The 19,722-nt window shown below is 41.1% G+C and overlaps 1 protein-coding gene across 1 annotated transcript; it reads left to right on the top strand.

Annotated features, from left to right (window-relative positions):
- Nucleotides 1–659: 659 nt before the first annotated feature.
- LOC117489316 (arf-GAP with GTPase, ANK repeat and PH domain-containing protein 1-like) lies at nt 660–19,442 on the top strand. The gene is made up of 20 exons (XM_034138521.1): nt 660–1,448; nt 2,025–3,243; nt 8,537–8,595; nt 8,696–8,783; nt 8,942–9,027; nt 9,135–9,276; nt 9,636–9,770; nt 9,886–10,007; nt 10,188–10,349; nt 10,926–11,009; nt 11,287–11,391; nt 11,492–11,651; nt 12,731–12,859; nt 12,950–13,087; nt 13,270–13,329; nt 13,588–13,739; nt 14,815–14,905; nt 15,746–15,965; nt 16,188–16,491; nt 17,707–19,442. The coding sequence occupies exons 2-20, from the start codon at nt 2,103–2,105 to the stop codon at nt 17,992–17,994; spliced, it is 3,666 nt and encodes a 1,221-aa protein (XP_033994412.1). The 5' UTR covers nt 660–1,448; nt 2,025–2,102; the 3' UTR covers nt 17,995–19,442.
- Nucleotides 19,443–19,722: the final 280 nt, after the last annotated feature.

The following is a 19,722-nucleotide window of genomic DNA, read 5'->3' as shown; positions in this document are numbered from 1 at the left end:
TGAACATAGTATCAATCTCCTACTTTTAGCAAGAAAGCTAATAACCCAAAATGTTAAACAAATTCTATTAAGCAATGCAATTATACAATCATGCACTTAACTTAAGTAAAAATAATGTTAGACCTTCCTCCAAAATGTATATCTAGCTGGCAGTGTTTTATCAAAATGAGAAACAAAAGTCCATAATGTGATATAACATCTACATCAGAAATGTTGCATACACTTTTTTTTATCTGACCTAAATAGGCCTTCAGTATGCGCGCATAATCTTTATTCCAAATTATAACTATTTTGTTCTCCTTTTAGTTTCCACCCTGAAGATTTACAGTTTCATTTGATCTGGTTGTGTTGCTGCTTTGTTTCGATTATCCATTTAGAAAGGATCAGGAAACTTGATTTTATCTTCGTATGTGTTTATTATTTTCAAATATATATTTTTGTACCTCTATTTTATTTATTTTTTTAATGACCTGCAAATACTAAATGCGTATATTCATTAGTTTCCTACATCATACAAAAATCCATATTGCTTTCTAAATATTGCATTGATCCAAAGACATCCAGATGAATTCTGAGCATCCTCATTCAGAGGAGACACTGAAGCGGGGGGAGAGCTGCTCATACATTGCTCTGGAAACGGAGAGGGAGAGACGGAGACGGAGCTGGAGACACGGCAGATGCATTTGCAGGAGCAGAGTTGGGGGTTTTTCTCTCGTCCTCCCGTCTCTCTTTTGTCGTATCGGTACAGATAGAAATCTGATGCATGTTGGCAGGGACCACCACCCGCACCACCGTCTCACTGGAAGCCTCTCATCCCCATCCTGTGTTCGGAGCTGGATCCAGAGCAGGTTGTGCGGCAGGCTAACAGCGGGCTAGCGGGGGGCTGCAAGGCTCTGTGGCAGCGAGAAGAGGAGGGGGAAAAAGGAGGAGGGGCTGTGGTGAGCTGGTGGGCTTCCTCTGCCTCACAGACACATTTTATTGACTTGCTAATTGGATGAGGCACTCGGAGGAGAGGATGCGGTGACCGAGAGGAGCTGCTCTCCAGAGGAGGGATACAGGCAGAAGGAAGCTTTGCTCGGGCTGCGTAAATCTGGCTACTACATCTCTTTTCCTTTTTTTCTTTCATTTTCTGGAGACATAACAACAGATGTTTTTCAGCATCTCGCAGTGACCCTCACACCGTGCATACATCATTTTATGCATGACATTGTCGTATGGAGGCTCCAGCTGCCAGACGCTTCGTGACAAGTGAATGATTTCCATTTATACGTTGTTGCACCCTGTTCCTTTTCACCAGTTTTCTTTCTCTCGTATCAGCTGGAGCTCAATTCTTGTCAGCCCTTTGATGTGCCGTTTGATATTAATGGTAATCTGATGGCAAGATACATTCTTCATCAAATCGAATGTACGAGGAACTGTTCAATGGATATTCTTCAGCAAAAATGAAGGTATGATATGAAAAAAAAAGCCATGACACATTCTGTAGTAAGGTGGCATTATTCAGCCAGCATTCATTTCAGTTTGGACTCACAAAAAATGGATCAACCAAATGTATTGGCTGTTGCATAATTCCAGGCTGAAATCTGAGTCTGAGGCATCAACAGAGTGTAAATACCTTTCTCCTTAAGCTAGCCCTGTGACTACATGTCACATTTGCACAGATTAAAATAGTTAGGGAAGAAAAGCAGAGCAACGAGAGGTAAGGATTATGAATGAATCAGTATGGGACCCGTAGTATCGGTGTGCATTGAAGAGGATTAATGGAGGCATTACAAATCAGTCTAGACTAGTTACAGCAGTGGGTCAGCCTTTTCAAATATATTCTAAAAAATGTGCAATTCAAAATGCATTCCTGTATTTTCCCTGAATCATCATGTCTTTATTGAATATTGTCATGAAGAAACTTGGATTCCTGTCAAGCCACAAGCCTGATATCAGACATAATCTTCTACACGAGGTGTGATAGCATCAGGTTGGATCTGTGTTTGATGTTGATCTTAGATTTTCTTTCTCCTCTGCTCCAGTCTTGTCCCGGTTGCCATGACTGAGGTGTGCAGGTCTGGCTGATTGCAGGTGCCACTGCGCTGAAGTCTGTTGTCCCAATGAGCAAGGCAGCCAACCCACAGAAACGCACCACCTACCTCATCTCCCTCACTCTGGTGAAGGTTGAGGCCGTGCCAGAGGATGTAGAAGGGAACCAGACGGAGGCTCTCCCAGAGGGGGAAGGGAGCCCTAAGAAAGAGGATGAGCAGGAGGAGGAGGTGAGCAATGCCCCTGAACGGGAGGAAGAACCCGTGTGCATACAAGTGGGGGAAGAGGAGAGCACACAGAGGGGAGAAGAGGTGGAACAGGTGCAGCATGTCAAATATGGCAGTCCCATCGAGAACTGGGGAAGGCTTGAGAGGAGGGAACCTCAGAGAGACATGGTATCAGTCGGTAAAAGCAGAGACACTTCTTTTGTACATCCACCTCTTAGGCAAATGGTCAAAGTGTATGGAGGGACTACCTCTGAGGGAACAGTGCGCAGAGAGGGTCCCCGCTCAGAGGCCATGCGCCCTAAAACTGAACTCTACAGAGAGCCCCCCAATCTGTTCCTGAAGGGGGAAAATGGAGCAGACCTGAGCAGTCGCTCTCGTTGCAGCCTCCCTTTTTCCATCCCGCCGCAGGTCAGCCAGCGTCCTGAGGTCCTGATGAGGTCACATGCAGGAGGAAACTCTTCTGGGTGGAGGGAACTCAGAGAAGCCAACGCAGGCCTGTATCACTCTGCTAGGACTTTGGATCGGAGGGATAACCGGTTCGGGGACCAGTCTCCTCTAATGGCAGCTACAACTCTGGGGCCTTACAGGGCGTCCTGGGCTGACAGCGACGGGAGGGGCACGCTCATCCGCCCCGGAGCCCCTGTCAGCGGGGGGTTTTCAGGCATCATGGCCAGGGACAGTCCTCAGGGGGAGAGGTTTAAAACAGTGTCTGTTTCCCTGCCTACACCTGTAGCCCCCGACATGTCCAGGCTTCAGAGGAAAGGTCCGAGTCGCACCGTGGACAACAGCGACCTGCACTCCCCCTCTGAGGACCTGAAAAGGGGGAAGGAGGGCCAGGGAGGGACAATCCAGCGCGCTCCTCCGAAAGACCGAAAGATGCTCAAGTTCATAAGTGGCATTTTCACTAAAAGTACAGCGGCAGCCAGCGTCAGCACCACACCCCCCCTCCATCCAGCTGTAGAGAGGGGCTCCAGTGAGGAAGACGGTAAGGCCACCTCATGCATTCAAAGTACTCGGAGGCTTTTTATGTATAATTTTTTGAATAGGCTTTACATTTAGATACAATATTTCTGTTCACATAATGTCATAAATGTCTTCTTATGCTAATGAGCCCCACAGTGCTGCACAAAATAATATAGGGGAGTAATATCAATAAGGGAAAGTGAACCAACAGGTGACTAAAAACAGCCACATCTGATGTTTTGCTTCCCCCCATCAGTGCTCCTTTCGCTTAAAATTAAGCTACCATTATATAGACCTAGATCATTTTTATTTAATGCGATTACACAGGATCACATATTCATTGGAGTCACATCCCCCCCTGGAGTCGGTGGATCTAACCCACTCAGTCCCAGTAATGCTGTAATACTCATCTTATTCATTCATTTACTCAAACATTTCATGTATCTTGGCATCGGTTGCTATAAATTACTCACAGTGGCAATATGAACACACACAGGCAGCATACATGTATCATGCTTATTGTCATACACATCGATTTTGAATTTGATTCAGTGCTAAAATAAATTCTCATCTGTGGTTACTTTCAGTTGGAGTGAGACATTATAGTGAATGCTTAACTGATGAACATCATCATTGGTTGTGACATTATAATTAGAAGCAGATTCAGAGTGACTGAAAGTCTGTCTGAGAACATGGTAACTGTTCATGTCTTTGGATATTTCATTGCTGCCTCAAGCTCTTAGTGTATCTGAAATGTTGAGGGCGGCACAATAAGTTGCAATAAACAGTCTGTTGAAAATGTATTGACAACGATATCAAATAATAAGGTGCTCATTTGCAACATATCACAGGCAACAATACGAGGATCTTTGATGGGAGCTGCAGAAGGGAACAGTTTTGCGGATTTATCCTGTCAATACTCAGATTTCACTCCGATATGCTGCTGATGGGTAAAACATATCTATATTTGTTTAGGCAAGTAGCTGAAACAACAATTTGATTAATCGTGTACATTTTTACTTAAGCAGAAACATTCTTAGTTTCCCTCTACTCAAATGTGATGATTTGCTGCTTGTTTGGACTTATATGATAATTCTCAGTATGTTCAGGGGTTTTGAACTTTTGGGTTAAGCTACTTGAATACATCACATTGGATTAAAATAATTGTCATGGGCATTTTCTGACTTTTCAGACCAAAAAAATAAATTACTTGAATCCTCACAGGACCTGGTTATGACAATAATCGTAGCAGACCGATTGATCTCTAGATTTAAAAAAAAAATATGTATCTTAATGTCAAGTTAATCAGCTTCCTTTATAACAAAAGGATCTATTTTCAAAAGAAAACAACACCTGTAACTATAACATAACTGCTCAAAAAGAGTATGAAGAACATACAACTAAACAACCGGCAATAAAAAAACACTTTAAATGTATTCATGACTAAGAACAGATTTTTCTTTATCTGCTTCGCTGTACATTTTAATAGTAAAACATTTGGCAACTACAGATGTTAAAAAGCTTTCTGCATAAGTTTTCACTAATGTACTCAATGTTTTAGATAGAGTTATTCCCCAAACCCCGACTCTCAAACAATTAGAAATGAGTTCAGTCTTGTCAAAAACGACGACAACACTTCATGAAATATTCAGGCCTCTCCATTTCAAATGAAGGAAATGATGCTACTTTATCAATCTTTAATCGTTATTGATATATTCTAAAGAAAATCATCATTGACAGAGAGTGTGGTATTAGAGTAAGCTCTGAATAATTTGTCAGGAGTAAGTGGGACATGAATAATTAAGGTTGGGAATACACAGAGCTGTGTTCATCGGAGGAGCGAGGAGAGCGGGAACCTGCTACTTCCTGCTCTGTGCGTGGAGTTAATCAGCATTCAAATGGAGCCCATTCATTCGCCGACGCTGTGTTTAAGTGTTTGGAAGCGGCATAGTCAACATTGTGTCATGTTGAACCTATAATTTCCCCATGTTGTGTCAGTATCCTAATGACATACAAACATAATTGATTTAATTAAGAAAATGTAATTTTCAAGGCGTATTTTTAGCATCATGTGTACACAGGTGGACATCGTGTCTCTTTGCCTCTCGCACACGTCTCTGTATCCAAGAGAGACCAGTTATTGTATAGAGACCCGGGCTGGAGGCTTCTGGAAAATGGAGTTGCCATGGCAACAGCAAGCCGTGAGAGATGCTATTTGGTCTGTGGTGTGACGCTGTTGATGGAGGAAGGGGGAGGGTGTGGGTTGGTGGGTATGGGGGTCGCCCAAAGAAGGGGATGAGGGAGAGTCGAGGGGTTTAAAGTTGGAAACTGTGTCCTCAGAGAGCAGAGGCTCCGCCCGAGCTGAACGTGACCCAGCAGAGTGAGCGTGTTTCTGGGTGTGTGTGTATAGGTGTGTGTGTGTTTTGAACTGTGGGGGTCCCTTTGAACATGGTTTCTGCATTGATTTACATCTGTAGCCAGTGGTATTCAGAGAGTGTGAACAGTATGTGTTTGCCTGCATGTGTCCACACTGGCAGTCATTTATCTATCTCTGTTTAGCCACATACTGTATCTGCAGATGTCCTTCAAGAGTGTGTGTGTGTGTGTGTGTGTGTGTGTGTGTGTGTGTGTGTGTGTGTGTGTGTGTGTGTGTGTGTGTGTGTGTGTGTGTGTGTGTGTGTGTGTGTGTGTGTGTGTGTGTGTGTGTGTGTGTGTGTGTGTGTGTGTGTGTGTGTGTGTGTGTGTGTGTGTGTGTGTGTGTGTGTGTGTGTGTTCTATTGCATGTTCATTCACAGAGTAAGAGCTAAGGCAATCAAACCAAAAGGTCTAGTTGAAGCTCAGTACAAAAATATCCTCAGCAAGTTATTGATTGAACTAAGCCTTTGAAATGGGGGTTTGTCACTAGTGGAAAGTAGTTTGTCAGTAGTGGAAAGCATGACAGGTCTCTCTTGAAAATGAGACCTTGTGTCTCAATGAGATTTTACACCTGTATAAATACCGGCTAAATAAAAAAAATGATACATATATATTCATTAAAAAGAGATACTCTAGTTTTAGAAATAATTTCAATTAACATTTTCTTGACACCAGTGGATGTATCTACATTATTCAAAATGGAGGTACTCCATCATAATATATCATATATAGTTTGTGGAACAGACACCCATGACCTAAGAGTTAAATAAGAGTAATAAAGTTAGGATTACTAATACATTTGATCAGTTGCTGTAGTGACGTAACTCCACACAATGACATCAGTAAAAACTGAACAAATGGAGGTAACTGTAATGTCTGTGTCATTTCATTTGGCCTTGTTTCTTATTTGAGTATATCTGCGCCAAATTTGATAATTTACTGAACCCACCGCAACACAAGAAACCTGCACAGCTGGTGGATCATTATAAGCACATTGAGGAGATGAAGTAGATATATATTTAGTCATAATCTCACAACCTATTTCTCATCATGACACTTGGAACACAATGTTCAATTTTTATATTAACACTTAGTCATAATGGTGTTCCTATTAGTAAAAGCAAAGCCAATCAAACCAACACAAGCACAGCTCTATTTGAGATAACCCTAATACATCGTTAGTGTTACATTTCAAATACGATGCATTGTGGTGCATTGGCTTTTCACAGGGAGATATGAAATCAAATTAGCACTTATTTATGTTTAAATTATAGCTTTTGCCTTCATGGGGTTGATTTATATCTTAATAATATTAATAAATAAGTGATTCAATTCGGTGAAATTCTGATGCAATACAAAGCGCATGAAAAAGGACAGAGCAATGAGTTTGTTTTTCTCTGGAGAAGCTGATGCCTGCCGCAGTCTGAAATCATGCTCTGTAACTAGATGAGTCACTTGGCAGCAGTTATCCTCTATCATTTCTAAACAGCCATTTCATATTAATCTGATGCTAAATAAAGTTGCACATAAAGAAACCTAAACCATAACTTTGTTAATTAAGTTTGAAAACATCCATCCAAAAGTCTTTTGGTCCCAGCTTCAGGCTTAAAGAAGTAATAATTGCAATAATTTCACTTGTGCTGTTTTAGACACTTTGATCAATATCACAATACTGGATTAGGCACGTTGCTTGTACTTGCAGGTCTCTGGCTGACTCAATAAAAGACAATAATAATAAACTCTTATATATCCCAAACTCCTGTATCAAAACATGCTGATGTGTTTAACTTTTTTAATGCAAATCTTTTCATTTCTCCTTGAAACTGCAGAGCACCACGTGAGATAATCCGTCTTGTTTCACTCGACACTTACTTCTATAAAATTCATTGGGATGTGGGAAACTGCCCTGGGAACAAAATGAATTATCTCACTACGGTCGGCTGAATTCTTTCTTTTCTTTTACAAAGAAAAAAAATAAGAAATATAGATTTTCAAGGGAGGCTGAGTAAAACAATAAGCTACTTGTCATTTTGCAGTGTAACCCTTCTATAAGGTCACAAAGTGGCGTATATAGCAATGTTTTAGTAAACTTAAGATATCTGGCATGCTCACTAACTCCTTTAGACTTGCACAGTTTTACACTTGATTGAATGTTCTGGGTGCTCACTCACTGTGACTGTGTGGGAGCTGCAGCCTCCCTGCACCCAGGGGGGGGGGGACTCTGATTCTGCTCACTGTACTGCGTCCACACAGGCACTCAGAAAAAAACTAATTTTAAGGATGGAAGTAGGCTTTCTTTTTCTAACTTAGCCAGAAGTAAAGAAGCAGTTCGTACTGTAACTACTAACATATTGTTGGTAGATTTACAGACAAAAAGTCTAAGTATTGTTTAGCTTAGCTTAGCACAAAGGGTGGGAGCAGGGTTAGCCTAGTTAGCTTTTTTAATCCAGCCGCCAAGGAGGTAATCTCCTTATTGTGAACAGTTTACACATTTTCTTGACTCACTAAAACACGGGTGCTGACTGGATGCTAATAACACACACCATGTAAATACGACAGTTTTGGAGTTGCTAAATGTATTTGTTTTCCTTTCAGTGGAGGCTAACCAATTGTATTACCTGTTTAAGGCAGGACATAAAGAACAACCTGTATGAAACACTCATCAGACATTTTCAAATAGTTTGTTATCTTGCTCAGATGAAAAAGATACCAGGTAGACAAAAATGGACGTTGTGTTTTTTAGCCCAGCTTAGCACAAAGAGTCGTATAGCAGGGGGAACTGTTAAACTAAATGTTAGCCCTGCATCAGATACCTTGTGTATATTTAGCAAGTTTTAAAAAATATGTTTACCTAATGAATCCCCTCTCCTTCTCTTCTGCTGTATTATTTCCTCCTTCAGCTGCATGCACCAGCAGTCAAGAATGGACCATGAGCCAAACTATACAAGAGCTTCATCTGGTAAGCATCAGCTATAGTGTACCTTTACAAGCTGATGGATGGGATTCATCACTTAACTAATATGTTCTCTCCCCCATCTGTATGTGTTTGTGCTCTAAAGGGTGTTTTGGGAGGTCTGTGCAGTGGGAAGTCCGCTCTTGTCCACAGACATATGACTGGCAGTTACCTTCAGATGGAGAACACTGAGGGTTGGTTTCACATGTCCTCATCTACAACCATGATGTGTGTTCTCTATGACAATGGAGCTTATACCGGCAGCTACATGACATTTAGATGATCCATTAATGTTATTAGTTTGACATGTTAGTATACAAAGTCAAACTTTATTCACACTTTGTATTTTCAGGGCGCCAGTGCATTAAGGACGTCCTGGTTGATGGACAGAGCCACTTGATGATTATCAGAGAGGAGACAGAACTCCCAGATGCTCAGGTGGGTTTGACCTTGGACAACTCATTTTGAACTTGATGTAATTTATCTCTTGGGTACTTTAATGCTCTTGGCTTAATGCTCTTGTTCTTCTCCTCTCTTCTCTCCAGTTTGCATGTTGGGTGGATGCAGTAATCTTGGTCTTCAGTTTGGAAAATGAGGCCAGCTTCCAGGAAGTTTACAGAATCTACCACCAGCTCGCTATGCACCGGCCCGTTTCTGAGATAGCTTTCATCGTAGTCGGTACTCAGGGTAAGACACTTGCCTTTTAATTCAATTTGGGGTGTTGCCATATAGTGGTATTGGCAATACCTGTGATGTCCAAATGACAAAATATTGATTGTTATTCATACAAATATGATAATATCATCTTAACAGTCCAGCGCCTCTTTATTAATGTAAGTTTCATCCTGTTCTTGGTTTGTCTCCTTTATGCAAAGCATCCTACACAAACACATGTAATTAATTAAATGTACAAGATGACTGATAGCATTTTTCCTTTTATTATTTTCTATAGATATCGCACTAATACCTTTATCTTGAATTGTTGTGGCCACGATACTAGTGACGTAAAAATCAGATATTATATTTATTATTTGTGCTTTTTCTAGATAAAATCAGCAGCACCAACCCCAGAGTCATCGATGATGCCAGGGCCAGACAGCTCTGCTCTGATGTGCGGCGCTGCACGTACTATGAAACCTGTGCGACGTACGGCCTCAATGTCAACAGAGTCTTCACTGATGGTATGTGAGCAAACCTGAGCTTTGAGGATTCTGACATAGAAGATGCAGATATATGAAGTTTGTGTGTCATTTTTGGTGAGATTAATGTTCAATTGTATTTGTATTTGTTCCACAGCTGCTCAGAAGATCATGGCAGCCAAGAAGCAAGCTGCCCTCCTGGCTTCCTGTAAATCTCTCCCTAACTCTCCCAGTCACTCCGGAGGCTCCACCCCAGTGTCGGGGGTCTTCCCAGGACAGGTTAGACCACCATCTGTTCACTGACCATTTTTTTTTATATTGGTTGAATTGCATATTTGAGTCTTGCTGTCAGGCCCTATTTTAAAGGCAGTCAGCATACTGTTGTATCAAACTCAATTATCGTTCTTTTATTATTTCATCATCCCCACCCCCTCCTCCTTTCCTCTCTCCTCTCTTTAGGCCAGTAATGGTGGTCAGAGCAGCGACTACTCCTCATCACTTCCCTCCACTCCTGTGATCAGTCATAAAGAGATTGGAAAAACTTTGAGAGGCGAAAAGCAGGACAGTGCCACGCCTGGATCTGTCCGCAGTGCCACCCGGAGACGCACCCCCAGATTTGCGGTACATCAAGGGAATGTGTTTTGAGGGGCCCAAGGAGCAGTCTACTTCATTTCTCTCTTTATTGATTTTCCTTTCATTTCTCGAAACAACTACACATTTTTAGCCATTTAGCCATGTTTGAAACTAAACATGTTTGAAACACATTTAAAAATATCAAATTATATATTGATAAAGTTATTGAGAATTATGAAATGTACCTTTTATTAAGAAGAATTACACAACCCTGGATCAATGTGGTGCTGAATGATGATTCAATATTAATGTTAAGTCTGTGGTCACTATTAGTTTTGGGGTTTTTTGTAGTCTTTAAAACTAGGGTGTATTACCTGATATTTATAAGCTCATTCGCACAAGTGATGGCTGAATGGCTCTAATATTTAACCAGTTTCTTTAATTATCACATTTGGAAGAAAGGTTACGCAGTCAGCAGAAAATCCAAATACTTCTTATGGCTTTTTAACAAAATGCAGAGCAATTCATAACAAAAACGTCCATAATTCATGAGCCCTTTATTGTATTCTTTAACAAAGTGCCCCATTCACGCCTCAGTTATTGCTCCTCTTGTACTTTGTGTAGGGTCGGAGAGGCAGTGACTCAAACAGGAGGAGTGCAGAGTGTAAGGGAGATCTGGGCAGTGGACGCTTCATTCCCATCAAACAGGTAGGACACAGATTTGCATTTGATGAAAAAACAAATATGATGTATCTAATGACCCTCGGCAGCTGACATCGCACCAGCAGTCATTTCAAATCAAATGTTTCAAGGCAGTTTTATCATGTGGAGCGGTGAGGTGTTGTGATCTCCCATATTGGCCTGATGAATAGCAAAGTTGGTGTTTTTGGCAGGCAGCAGTCGACACGCTGCCGAATTGTGAGAGATGAACACGCAAGACATTTGCAATAAATTCTCACTCTTCCATTTGTTTCACCTCCATCAGGGCATCTTGCTGAAGCGCAGCGGGAACTCGCTCAACAAAGAGTGGAAGAAGAAGTATGTCACGCTGTCCAACGACGGCATACTGTCCTATCACTCCAGTGTCAATGTGAGTCAGAGGGTTGACGGAGCTCAACATGATTTGTTTATGCTGAAAGCACCACTGACAGCTAGTGGTTGATGTGTAATGGCTGGTGTTTGCTTGGCAGGACTACATGCTGAACGCCCCCGGGAAGGAGATGGACCTGCTGCGCGTCACAGTGAAGGTGCCAGGGAAACGGCCGCCTCGTGCTGTACCTGCCGGGGGGCTTCCAGTCGGGCTCAATGGACGCGTCAAAGATGTGCCGGGTCCCGAGGGTCTCAGCCCAGGTAAACAAATATACCTATATACATCATATATTCTTTAGATGCCTTTTAAAGTATACACTCAACTAATTCCTTTACCCAAATCAATATACATGCATGAATCGATATGAAAAGATGCAGTGTTGTTTACTATGAGAGGAATAATAGAACTATACTTTTCTTGAATAGCAGTGGCTCTACACACTGGCCCTTTTCTCTGTGAAGCTGGGCTCTATAGACATGTTTTCGATGTTCTAGTCACAAATCAAAACTCACCTCTTCAGAACTACTTCTAAAGGGGCCCTATTATGCTCAATTTTAGGGTCATATTTGTATTTAGTGTTATTACAGTGACCTGTTTACATGCTTTTATGTTCAAAACGGTCTTTATTATTCTCATACTGCCTGTGCTCAGATCACCCTCTGTCTGAAACCAGAGCCCAGTCTGAACTGATTGGTTAGCTGGCCGGCTCTGTTGTGATTTGTCAACCGCTTAGAGATGTCCCGCCCCTTAGCCTATCACATACAATGTGTTGGAGCACTAGCCAATAGAAGCGCAAGCTACATAGTGATGTCATTATGTCACTGAAGTAAACAAAGGAATCAAATCAAGGCCCTTGACACACCCTTATAACATGCTACAGGAAAGGGAAAACCCCAAAAAGCATAATAGGGCCTCTTTAATGTTTAATTCATGTATTGTTTTGTTGTTTTAATGATGGTTTATGAATTTGACCCAGTAAAGTGTCTTTGAGAACCTTCAAAAGCGCTCTATAAATAACATTTGTTGTTATTATTATAGCGTTGTAGGAGAAATGTGGAACCTCCTGACCCTGGATAGTAATGAGCAGGAGTTTGGGGAAAAGCAGCCAACACAAATACATAAATCCCCTGATCAGTGGATTGTTAAAACGTTGTTTGTGAAGAGGGGTAAAGCTTCTCTAGAGAGGACAAATGTTGCAAGGGAATGCTAAACCTTTTATCTCAGTTCATACAGAATCAGTGATGGTGTTTTATTTTATTCTAGCAGCTCTGTTTTATATTTGATGTTTGTGTAAGTTTATGTTACTTTATTAAGTGCATGCTTGCTTTCAACCTTGCAGTCCCTGTGAGCGCCAGCAGCCTCCTGCAAGTGGAGGAGATGGAAGGACTCGGAGGTGCACTGTTCCTGAGGAGCAACAGAGGCGTGCAGCGGTGTCCCTCCACACTGTCTAACAACGCTCAAAGTGTTGGTGAGTAAGGAACCTTTCTGTGCATATATTTAGTCTAACCAACATGCATTGGATACATTTGTTTTTTTGTGTGTGTAATGGGGTTGGCAGACTCTGCAGTAGAGGGTGTGTCCAGCTCCTCCTCCACCAAAGACGTAGGCTCCTCCTCCCCGCTGACGGACAGGAAGAAGCATCGCAGGAAGAAGAGCATTAACCAGAAAGGAGACGCAACCATTGGCCCAGCAGATGGTAAACCCTTTGACCCTCTTTATATTTCTTTTTTTCAGCATTTAGCAAAACAAAAAGCATGCTGTGATCATTTCAGTATGACTTTAGTTATCTGAATAGTAATAGCAGTTATCGATTACATAAAATGGGATACTTTCAACAACTAACTTTTAATATTTCCTGTTTTCTTTCCTCTCATACAGCCAAGCGCAAAATGTGGAAACTGAAAAGCTTTGGTAGCTTAAGAAACGTAAGCAAGACAGGTAATGTTGATCTGTCACGTTGCATCTTTTGCACTCAGTCAGACCCTCTGAACACTGTCAGTTTGTCAAGCTTTTGTCAACATAAAAAATATTTTAACTACATGTATTTCAATTTGAGAATGTGGTTATAATTGTACACTTCACTAACACTTATGCCTAATATTGACCAGACAATATATCTACTTCAGAATGACATTTCAAAAACAGAATACCTGCTGAAAAATGTCTTGCTTCTATGTTTGTGTTTCTCTGTGTCAGATGAGGATAACTTTGACTTCCTCATCGTGTCGAGCACCGGCCAGACGTGGCACTTTGAAGCTCAGAGTGTGGAGGAGAGGGACTCCTGGGTCGCAGCCATCGAGAGTCAGATCCTGGCAAGCCTGCAGCTGTGTGAGAGCAGCAAAAACAAGGCAAGAATTAAAGAAAAAGCAATAGTTTAATGGATGAATAAGGTCAGTATTAGGAATAGTTTCACATTGGATGCAGTCACAAAGCAGGTAGAAGCCCTAAAGCAGTTACTATGTCATTTTGGTACAGCATAATGTTCACCTTTATTAGTATTATGTGGCCTCAAATGCTCCTGCTTGAACCAACGCGGGCAGAGCAATACACCCGGGGTTATAGTTATGCAGATTAGCTGCTGGAGCGCAATATTGGTACCCATTATGTCATGAAATAGTGTCTGCATTTTCCTCTGCTCAGACCACCTCAAACCAGCAAACAATTATTTAGCAGAGACAAACACAAATTATATTAGTTTATGAGTTTAGTTTAATCCACACAATTATTATAAAACATAACATGTACACTTTATACAAAACATATCAATATATAATATATATTACATTGTACATATATCCTATAAGTGCTCATCTTTTCACTCCATGAAATGTAAATTCATATTTAAAAGCGACATTATCTGCCCTTGGAAGAACAAGAGGGTTGTATAATCCTTTCTGTGTACTTGCACCCTGGGACTCTTGGATAAGAACAGTTTTCTCACAGGAGAAGGAAACTGTTACTGCTTCTACTTTTAAAAAGGGATGAGGGCAGCTAATTTAATTGTCCATTACCAAAACCCACATCATTTCCTTGAGTGTTTGTGGCAAACTAACAGTCCTGTCTGCTAATGGACTGTGTTGGTTTCTGTTCCTGTGTGGGGAGTAAGTCCTTGTTTGGAATTAGATCATCTCTAAATATGATAATTGCCACTAAGATAATTGTTCTGCTAATTATTACTTTAACCAAATGTTGCATTACTTTATTCATGTTATAGGGATTGTATGTCCTAGGAGGCCAACACCACTAATTGTAATGTTTTAAATGGTCATGATAATGATGATGGCCATCTACCGCCACTTTCTCTGGAGATTTGGAAATTATAATCATTGTTAATAATTAGAGCAGTTATCAGAGCTTGTATAACAGCAGGTTAGTTTGCTGATGTTTCTCTCATTTAAAACATACACTGTTTGGTTTCCCCAGGCCCGCAGGAACAGCCTGAGCGAAGCAGTGGTTCTGCAGGCGATCCGCAACGCAAAGGGGAACAACTTCTGTGTGGACTGTGATGCTCCAAGTTGGTACCACACATCAACAGCTTTTCTCCTCTTTGTATGCATTTGTATCTCTCTGCTTTTGGCCTTTCCACCAGCTGACATTTACTGTATTTTAAAATACAGTATGTGAGAAAAATGAATTACTATGTAGAGTAGTTAACATGCAATTAACACTTAAACGGTGAGAGAATCCCAAATTATCCGATTGCTCGTTTGTCTGTGCACAGTCTGTGCCGTGTGTGTGCCGCGTGCGTGTGCGCTGTTTTATTGTGTGAACTTGCTGACTTATTTATTAGGGAAAGAGATGGAAGTCATCACCTAAATGCCCAACTAAAATTGAACCAAGTTCTCATCCAAGCCTTTAAATAATAAATAAAAGTATTTGCCTCTGGAGGGAAAAATATTATATTGAGAACTGTACATAATAATGATAAATTAAACTATTAGGAAGCGACATACACACATCTTCAAGAATATTCTTGAAAATTAATAGGATGAATGTTTATGCAAAGTGTCATTAATATACACTGTATTTAGAATCTGGATCTCAATATGAATAAAACAAACAAAAATAGATAAAATACTGAATATTCCTCCCATGTTGCGGTTTGAAGTGCCAATGTTTCTGGGGAATATTATGTTTGGCACATTGGCCTCAGATTAAACAGCCCTGCTTTAAAACCTGTCCAAATAGGATTTCACACAACTTCTGTCATTTTCATGGCAAGACTTGGCAAAACTGGCATACTTAAATGTCACACAGCAAATTAAATGGTAGAAATCTGTCAACAAAATCAACATAGTTCAGTTTCAAATAAACTAGCGACTTAATTTGTTGTTTGCACCCTTTTTTCTCTAAGATCCAACCTGGGCCAGTCTGAATCTGGGCGCTCTCATATGCATCGAGTGTTCAGGGATCCACAGAAACTTGGGAACCCACCTGTCGCGTGTTCGCTCGTTGGATCTCGATGATCTTCCACGAGAGCTCACGCTGGTTCTCAGTGCCATCGGTAACCACATGGTCAACAGTGTATGGGAGGGGCGCACGCTAGGCCGTAAACCAGCACCTGATGCTTCACGGTAAACACCATCATGTCATGAGATGCTATTGATGTGACTAAACACTGCTCTAGCTAAATGTTGTGTTTTGGTATGAGCTGCAATCTTAGAAATAGTGTGTCATGTAAGTTGTATGTTAAGTTTCACTAGAGCGATATTGTTGTCATTCTTGTACTGAAGAAAGACAAGAAATGTGTTTCACTGAATATTCATTATTTCTCTTTGCTTTCTTTGCTTGTTTAGTGAGGAACGGGAGTCGTGGATCAGGGCCAAATATGAGCAGAAACTCTTTGTGGCGCCGTTGCCCCCTCCCACTCCTGGCGAGGGTCCAGACATCACACTATCTGGCCGTCTCCTGCTGGCAGTGATGGAGCACAATCTCCCCAAGCTGCTGCTCCTGTTGGCCCACTGCTGTAAGGAGGACATTAACGCTCCTCTCAGCCTGGCGCTCTCCTGCAGGTCGCTGCTAGCGCTGCGGCTGCCCGCCTCTGCCCTGCACGCTGCCTGTCAGCAGGCTGATGTGGTAATGACGCAGCTTCTTCTTTGGGTACGTTTTCCTCCTTCTCTTGTTAAAAAAACCTTAGTGGGTGGTCTAATACACACTACTGAAGAAATAGGAACTTAAAGTGTAGTATTGACAAGGTGTGAAATGGTTTTACATTCCTTCTATATGTGAAATATCATGTAGAGTTATGCAAAACTGGCAAGATAATAAATGTTACCCTTCAAGAACCTCTAAGTAAATCCCTCGGCAAAAAAACAAAGCTTTATAACCGATGACTCAGCAGACCGCTCAAGGTGATCTACACGTAGGAGGAAAGGAATTAAAGCTCATTGAGTCACACCATGTTAAGATTATTTAAGACAGGCCTGTCTGGTTGAAGTTGGAATTTATTCCACAGATAAAACTTCCTTAAAGGTATAATATATTTCTTTTGTTGGTTGATGTTTACAAACACTCACATTTAAGTTAACCACAGAGAGAGAAAGAGCAGCGTTGGCTGAGCTAACTGTGTGAATGAAGAGATGGAGAGACGTCAACAAGAACAGAGCAGCAAATCAGAAAAAATAAAAGCCAAATTCTGATTGTTACATGGCATATTGTTAAACACAAACAAACACACCCACACCTATTGGGTACCGGATTTTGAATGAAAGCAGTGGAAGCACACCCAGGGGATGGGGGAAGGAGGGGTCATAAAACACACAGCGTAATACCAGCCCGTTCTCAATCCAGGTCATCAAACTATTTCAATTTTATTTGTATTTACTTGCACATCTCAAAACATTCTCTTGCACTATTTTATCTGTTTTATTTGTTCTATGTCAATTCATGTTGCTCTGTTGGAGGAGCCTGTGACCTAAGTTTATCATTGCCATATCTACACTGTAGCTAATGTGCACATGACAATAAAGCCTTGAATCTTGAAGATCTTGAATCAAATACCACTGCTTCGTAACATATGGACAGAAAAGGGTGCAGGTGCATCAAAGAGGAATTTTGCTACCTTAAAATGGAATGAGTTGTGTCATTTGCCAGGGGTTACACACCCATGTGGGGCCTAAAAGTCCTTTGCTGACACCCCTAAAAGAGAAGGTCCAGGCAGAGGGTCTGTCCATAAATTATGATTGAGAGGGATTACTTTTCAATTAGTTCATTCATTATATATTTTAGGAAAAATGCCGCATATTAAACCTTTAACATTTAGAACATAACATAATCTAATCCATTGATTTATCTTCTTTATTTGATTGACTGCAGTACGGCTTTGATGTCCGGTACCGGGATGCTCAGGGCCACACCGCTCTGGTTCTGGCTCGCAGTGCTGGCAGCCAGGAGTGTGTCGACATTTTACTGCAGCACGGATGCCCAAATGAACCGGCCTCCTCCTTCACTGTCGCGACGACAGTTGGTTTTACAGCAGCTGCCACACCCAGCTTCCCTGTTGCCATGACGCCGAGCCTGACGGTTGCTACGACACTCAAGATCTCGCACAAGAGCGGCGGCGCCAGCTTGAGTTACAGTACCTCTAGAAGAGCAGTGTCGTAAACTGTGTGGTGTGGTCAATGTGTGTGTGTGTGTGTGTGTGTGTGTGTGTGTGTGTGTGTGTGTGTAGTTTGCCCTCATACGGTCCTGTACCTTCACACAGGCCTACAGGACTGATGAACATGTTGCCAGATGTTGCACTTCCTGATGTTTTAAAGGCTGTGTGTGTATGTCAGGGATGAAAACACACTGGTAATAACACAGTCACATGAGGCTACTAGAATGATTTAACCAAAACAAAAAGATACATTTTCCTTACTACACTTTCTACGTAAGATAAAAGGACATGACGTTACATTCAGATGCCTCATTAGGAATGTATTGCACTGTGTACCAGCCGGTATGATTCATATTTCATCATGCAGTCGATATTCAACCTTATTCTCCGCTCAGTTAAGAATGGGAATTTGCCTTTGGCTCAAACAGCTTATCTGAGCATCTCGGGCCCAGAAGTAAAGAACTGCAATAAGTTTACGATTTCATAGACAGAAGTTAACGCTAAACACATGAACACTTCTTAACTTTATTAACAAAGAATGTCACTTTTAAATTCAGAGTGCATATACTGTGTTATGCTAAACACAGCCAGTCATTAAATAAAAAATTAAAATGTTGTCTAAGTAAAAAAAATACAAACTTGACTGTGGCTGAGAGGTCACTTTATAGATAATTAAAATATCTGTATAGAAATGCATTGATAAAAATAGAATTCTAAACATTTAAAAGTGCTTAATTTTCAAGATTGTTATTGTATGATTTGTACAGTTGGTTATGTGTCAAATGTAAAAAACTCAAAGGAATTACTTATAGCTGTTCAGAAAAATCCTGTACAGCGTCTTGGTTTGGTTTTTCTTTAACAACCACCTGATTAACTCTTCGACATCCAAGACTGAGATTTCTATGTTATGTTTGTATCACTGTGTGTGACATGAGCACTGTACATGATGTGTGCATTATGAATCCAGCAGCAGGTCATCATCAAGGCCAGTGTAATACTAGATGTGTAAATGCCTTGATTTTGATTGAATGTATACAAAACAGATGGTATGAGTTCATTATCTCAAACAGTGATGATGCAGTATTGGTGGACTGTTGGGGTGTTTCATTTTTTTATTAACTAATATTATTCCAGCTGTGACTAATAGAAAGTATGTTTTAATAGATTCAAGCTCTGCAAAGGTTCTGATCTATAAAACTGGGACTTTGGATGTTTATGAATATATTTGTAAGTGGATAAAAATCCACATGAAATAGAGGAATGTTGCCCAGTTTTAAAAAAAAAATGTTTAAAAAAACAACCCTCCTGCAGTACTGTATGTAATTTTGTGTTGATCTAAAGACTCAGCAGAGTGTACATGTCTGTGATGTAAGCATCTCTCCATTTGTATTTTTTTACTCATGCAATTATTCATAGAGCATTCATTATCAATACACTAAGGCTTCTGCCCAAGCTGTGGTGTTTGGTACAGAGTTGTGTGTTTTCTCTGTGTCTGGGCTTCAAAAGGCTAGCTGAATTTATTTTTTTAGGATTTTCTCAGTTTCTAGCTGTGTCCAAATGAACAACAGCCGTTTACAGGGGTGAGAGAGACTTGAGCAAGCAGGAACATCATGCAGTATAGTTGCATCACACATGCTGCTGCGCAGACGGTTTGTGTTTCAAACAGCTCCTGTTGAGAGCTGATTTCTTGACAGGTGCAGCAAGCAGCGAGCGGCCAACTCTTAAAAGTCGAC

The sequence above is a fragment of the Trematomus bernacchii genome, unplaced genomic scaffold, assembly GCF_902827165.1.
Source record: "Trematomus bernacchii unplaced genomic scaffold, fTreBer1.1, whole genome shotgun sequence".
Lineage (NCBI taxonomy): Eukaryota > Metazoa > Chordata > Actinopteri > Perciformes > Nototheniidae > Trematomus > Trematomus bernacchii.
The sequence above is the reverse complement of the archived record's forward strand: the minus strand, read 5'-3'. Positions and strand labels throughout refer to the sequence as shown.

Excerpts from the sequence above, each read along its gene's own strand:
- LOC117489316 (XM_034138521.1), top strand. The coding sequence starts at position 2,103 with ATGAGCAAGGCAGCCAACCCACAGAAACGCACCACCTACCTCATCTCC. Across the intron at positions 13,740-14,814 it reads GTGAGAGCAGCAAAAACAAG|GCCCGCAGGAACAGCCTGAG; the intron begins GCAAGAATTAAA and ends TGGTTTCCCCAG. Across the intron at positions 15,966-16,187 it reads CCAGCACCTGATGCTTCACG|TGAGGAACGGGAGTCGTGGA; the intron begins GTAAACACCATC and ends TTGCTTGTTTAG.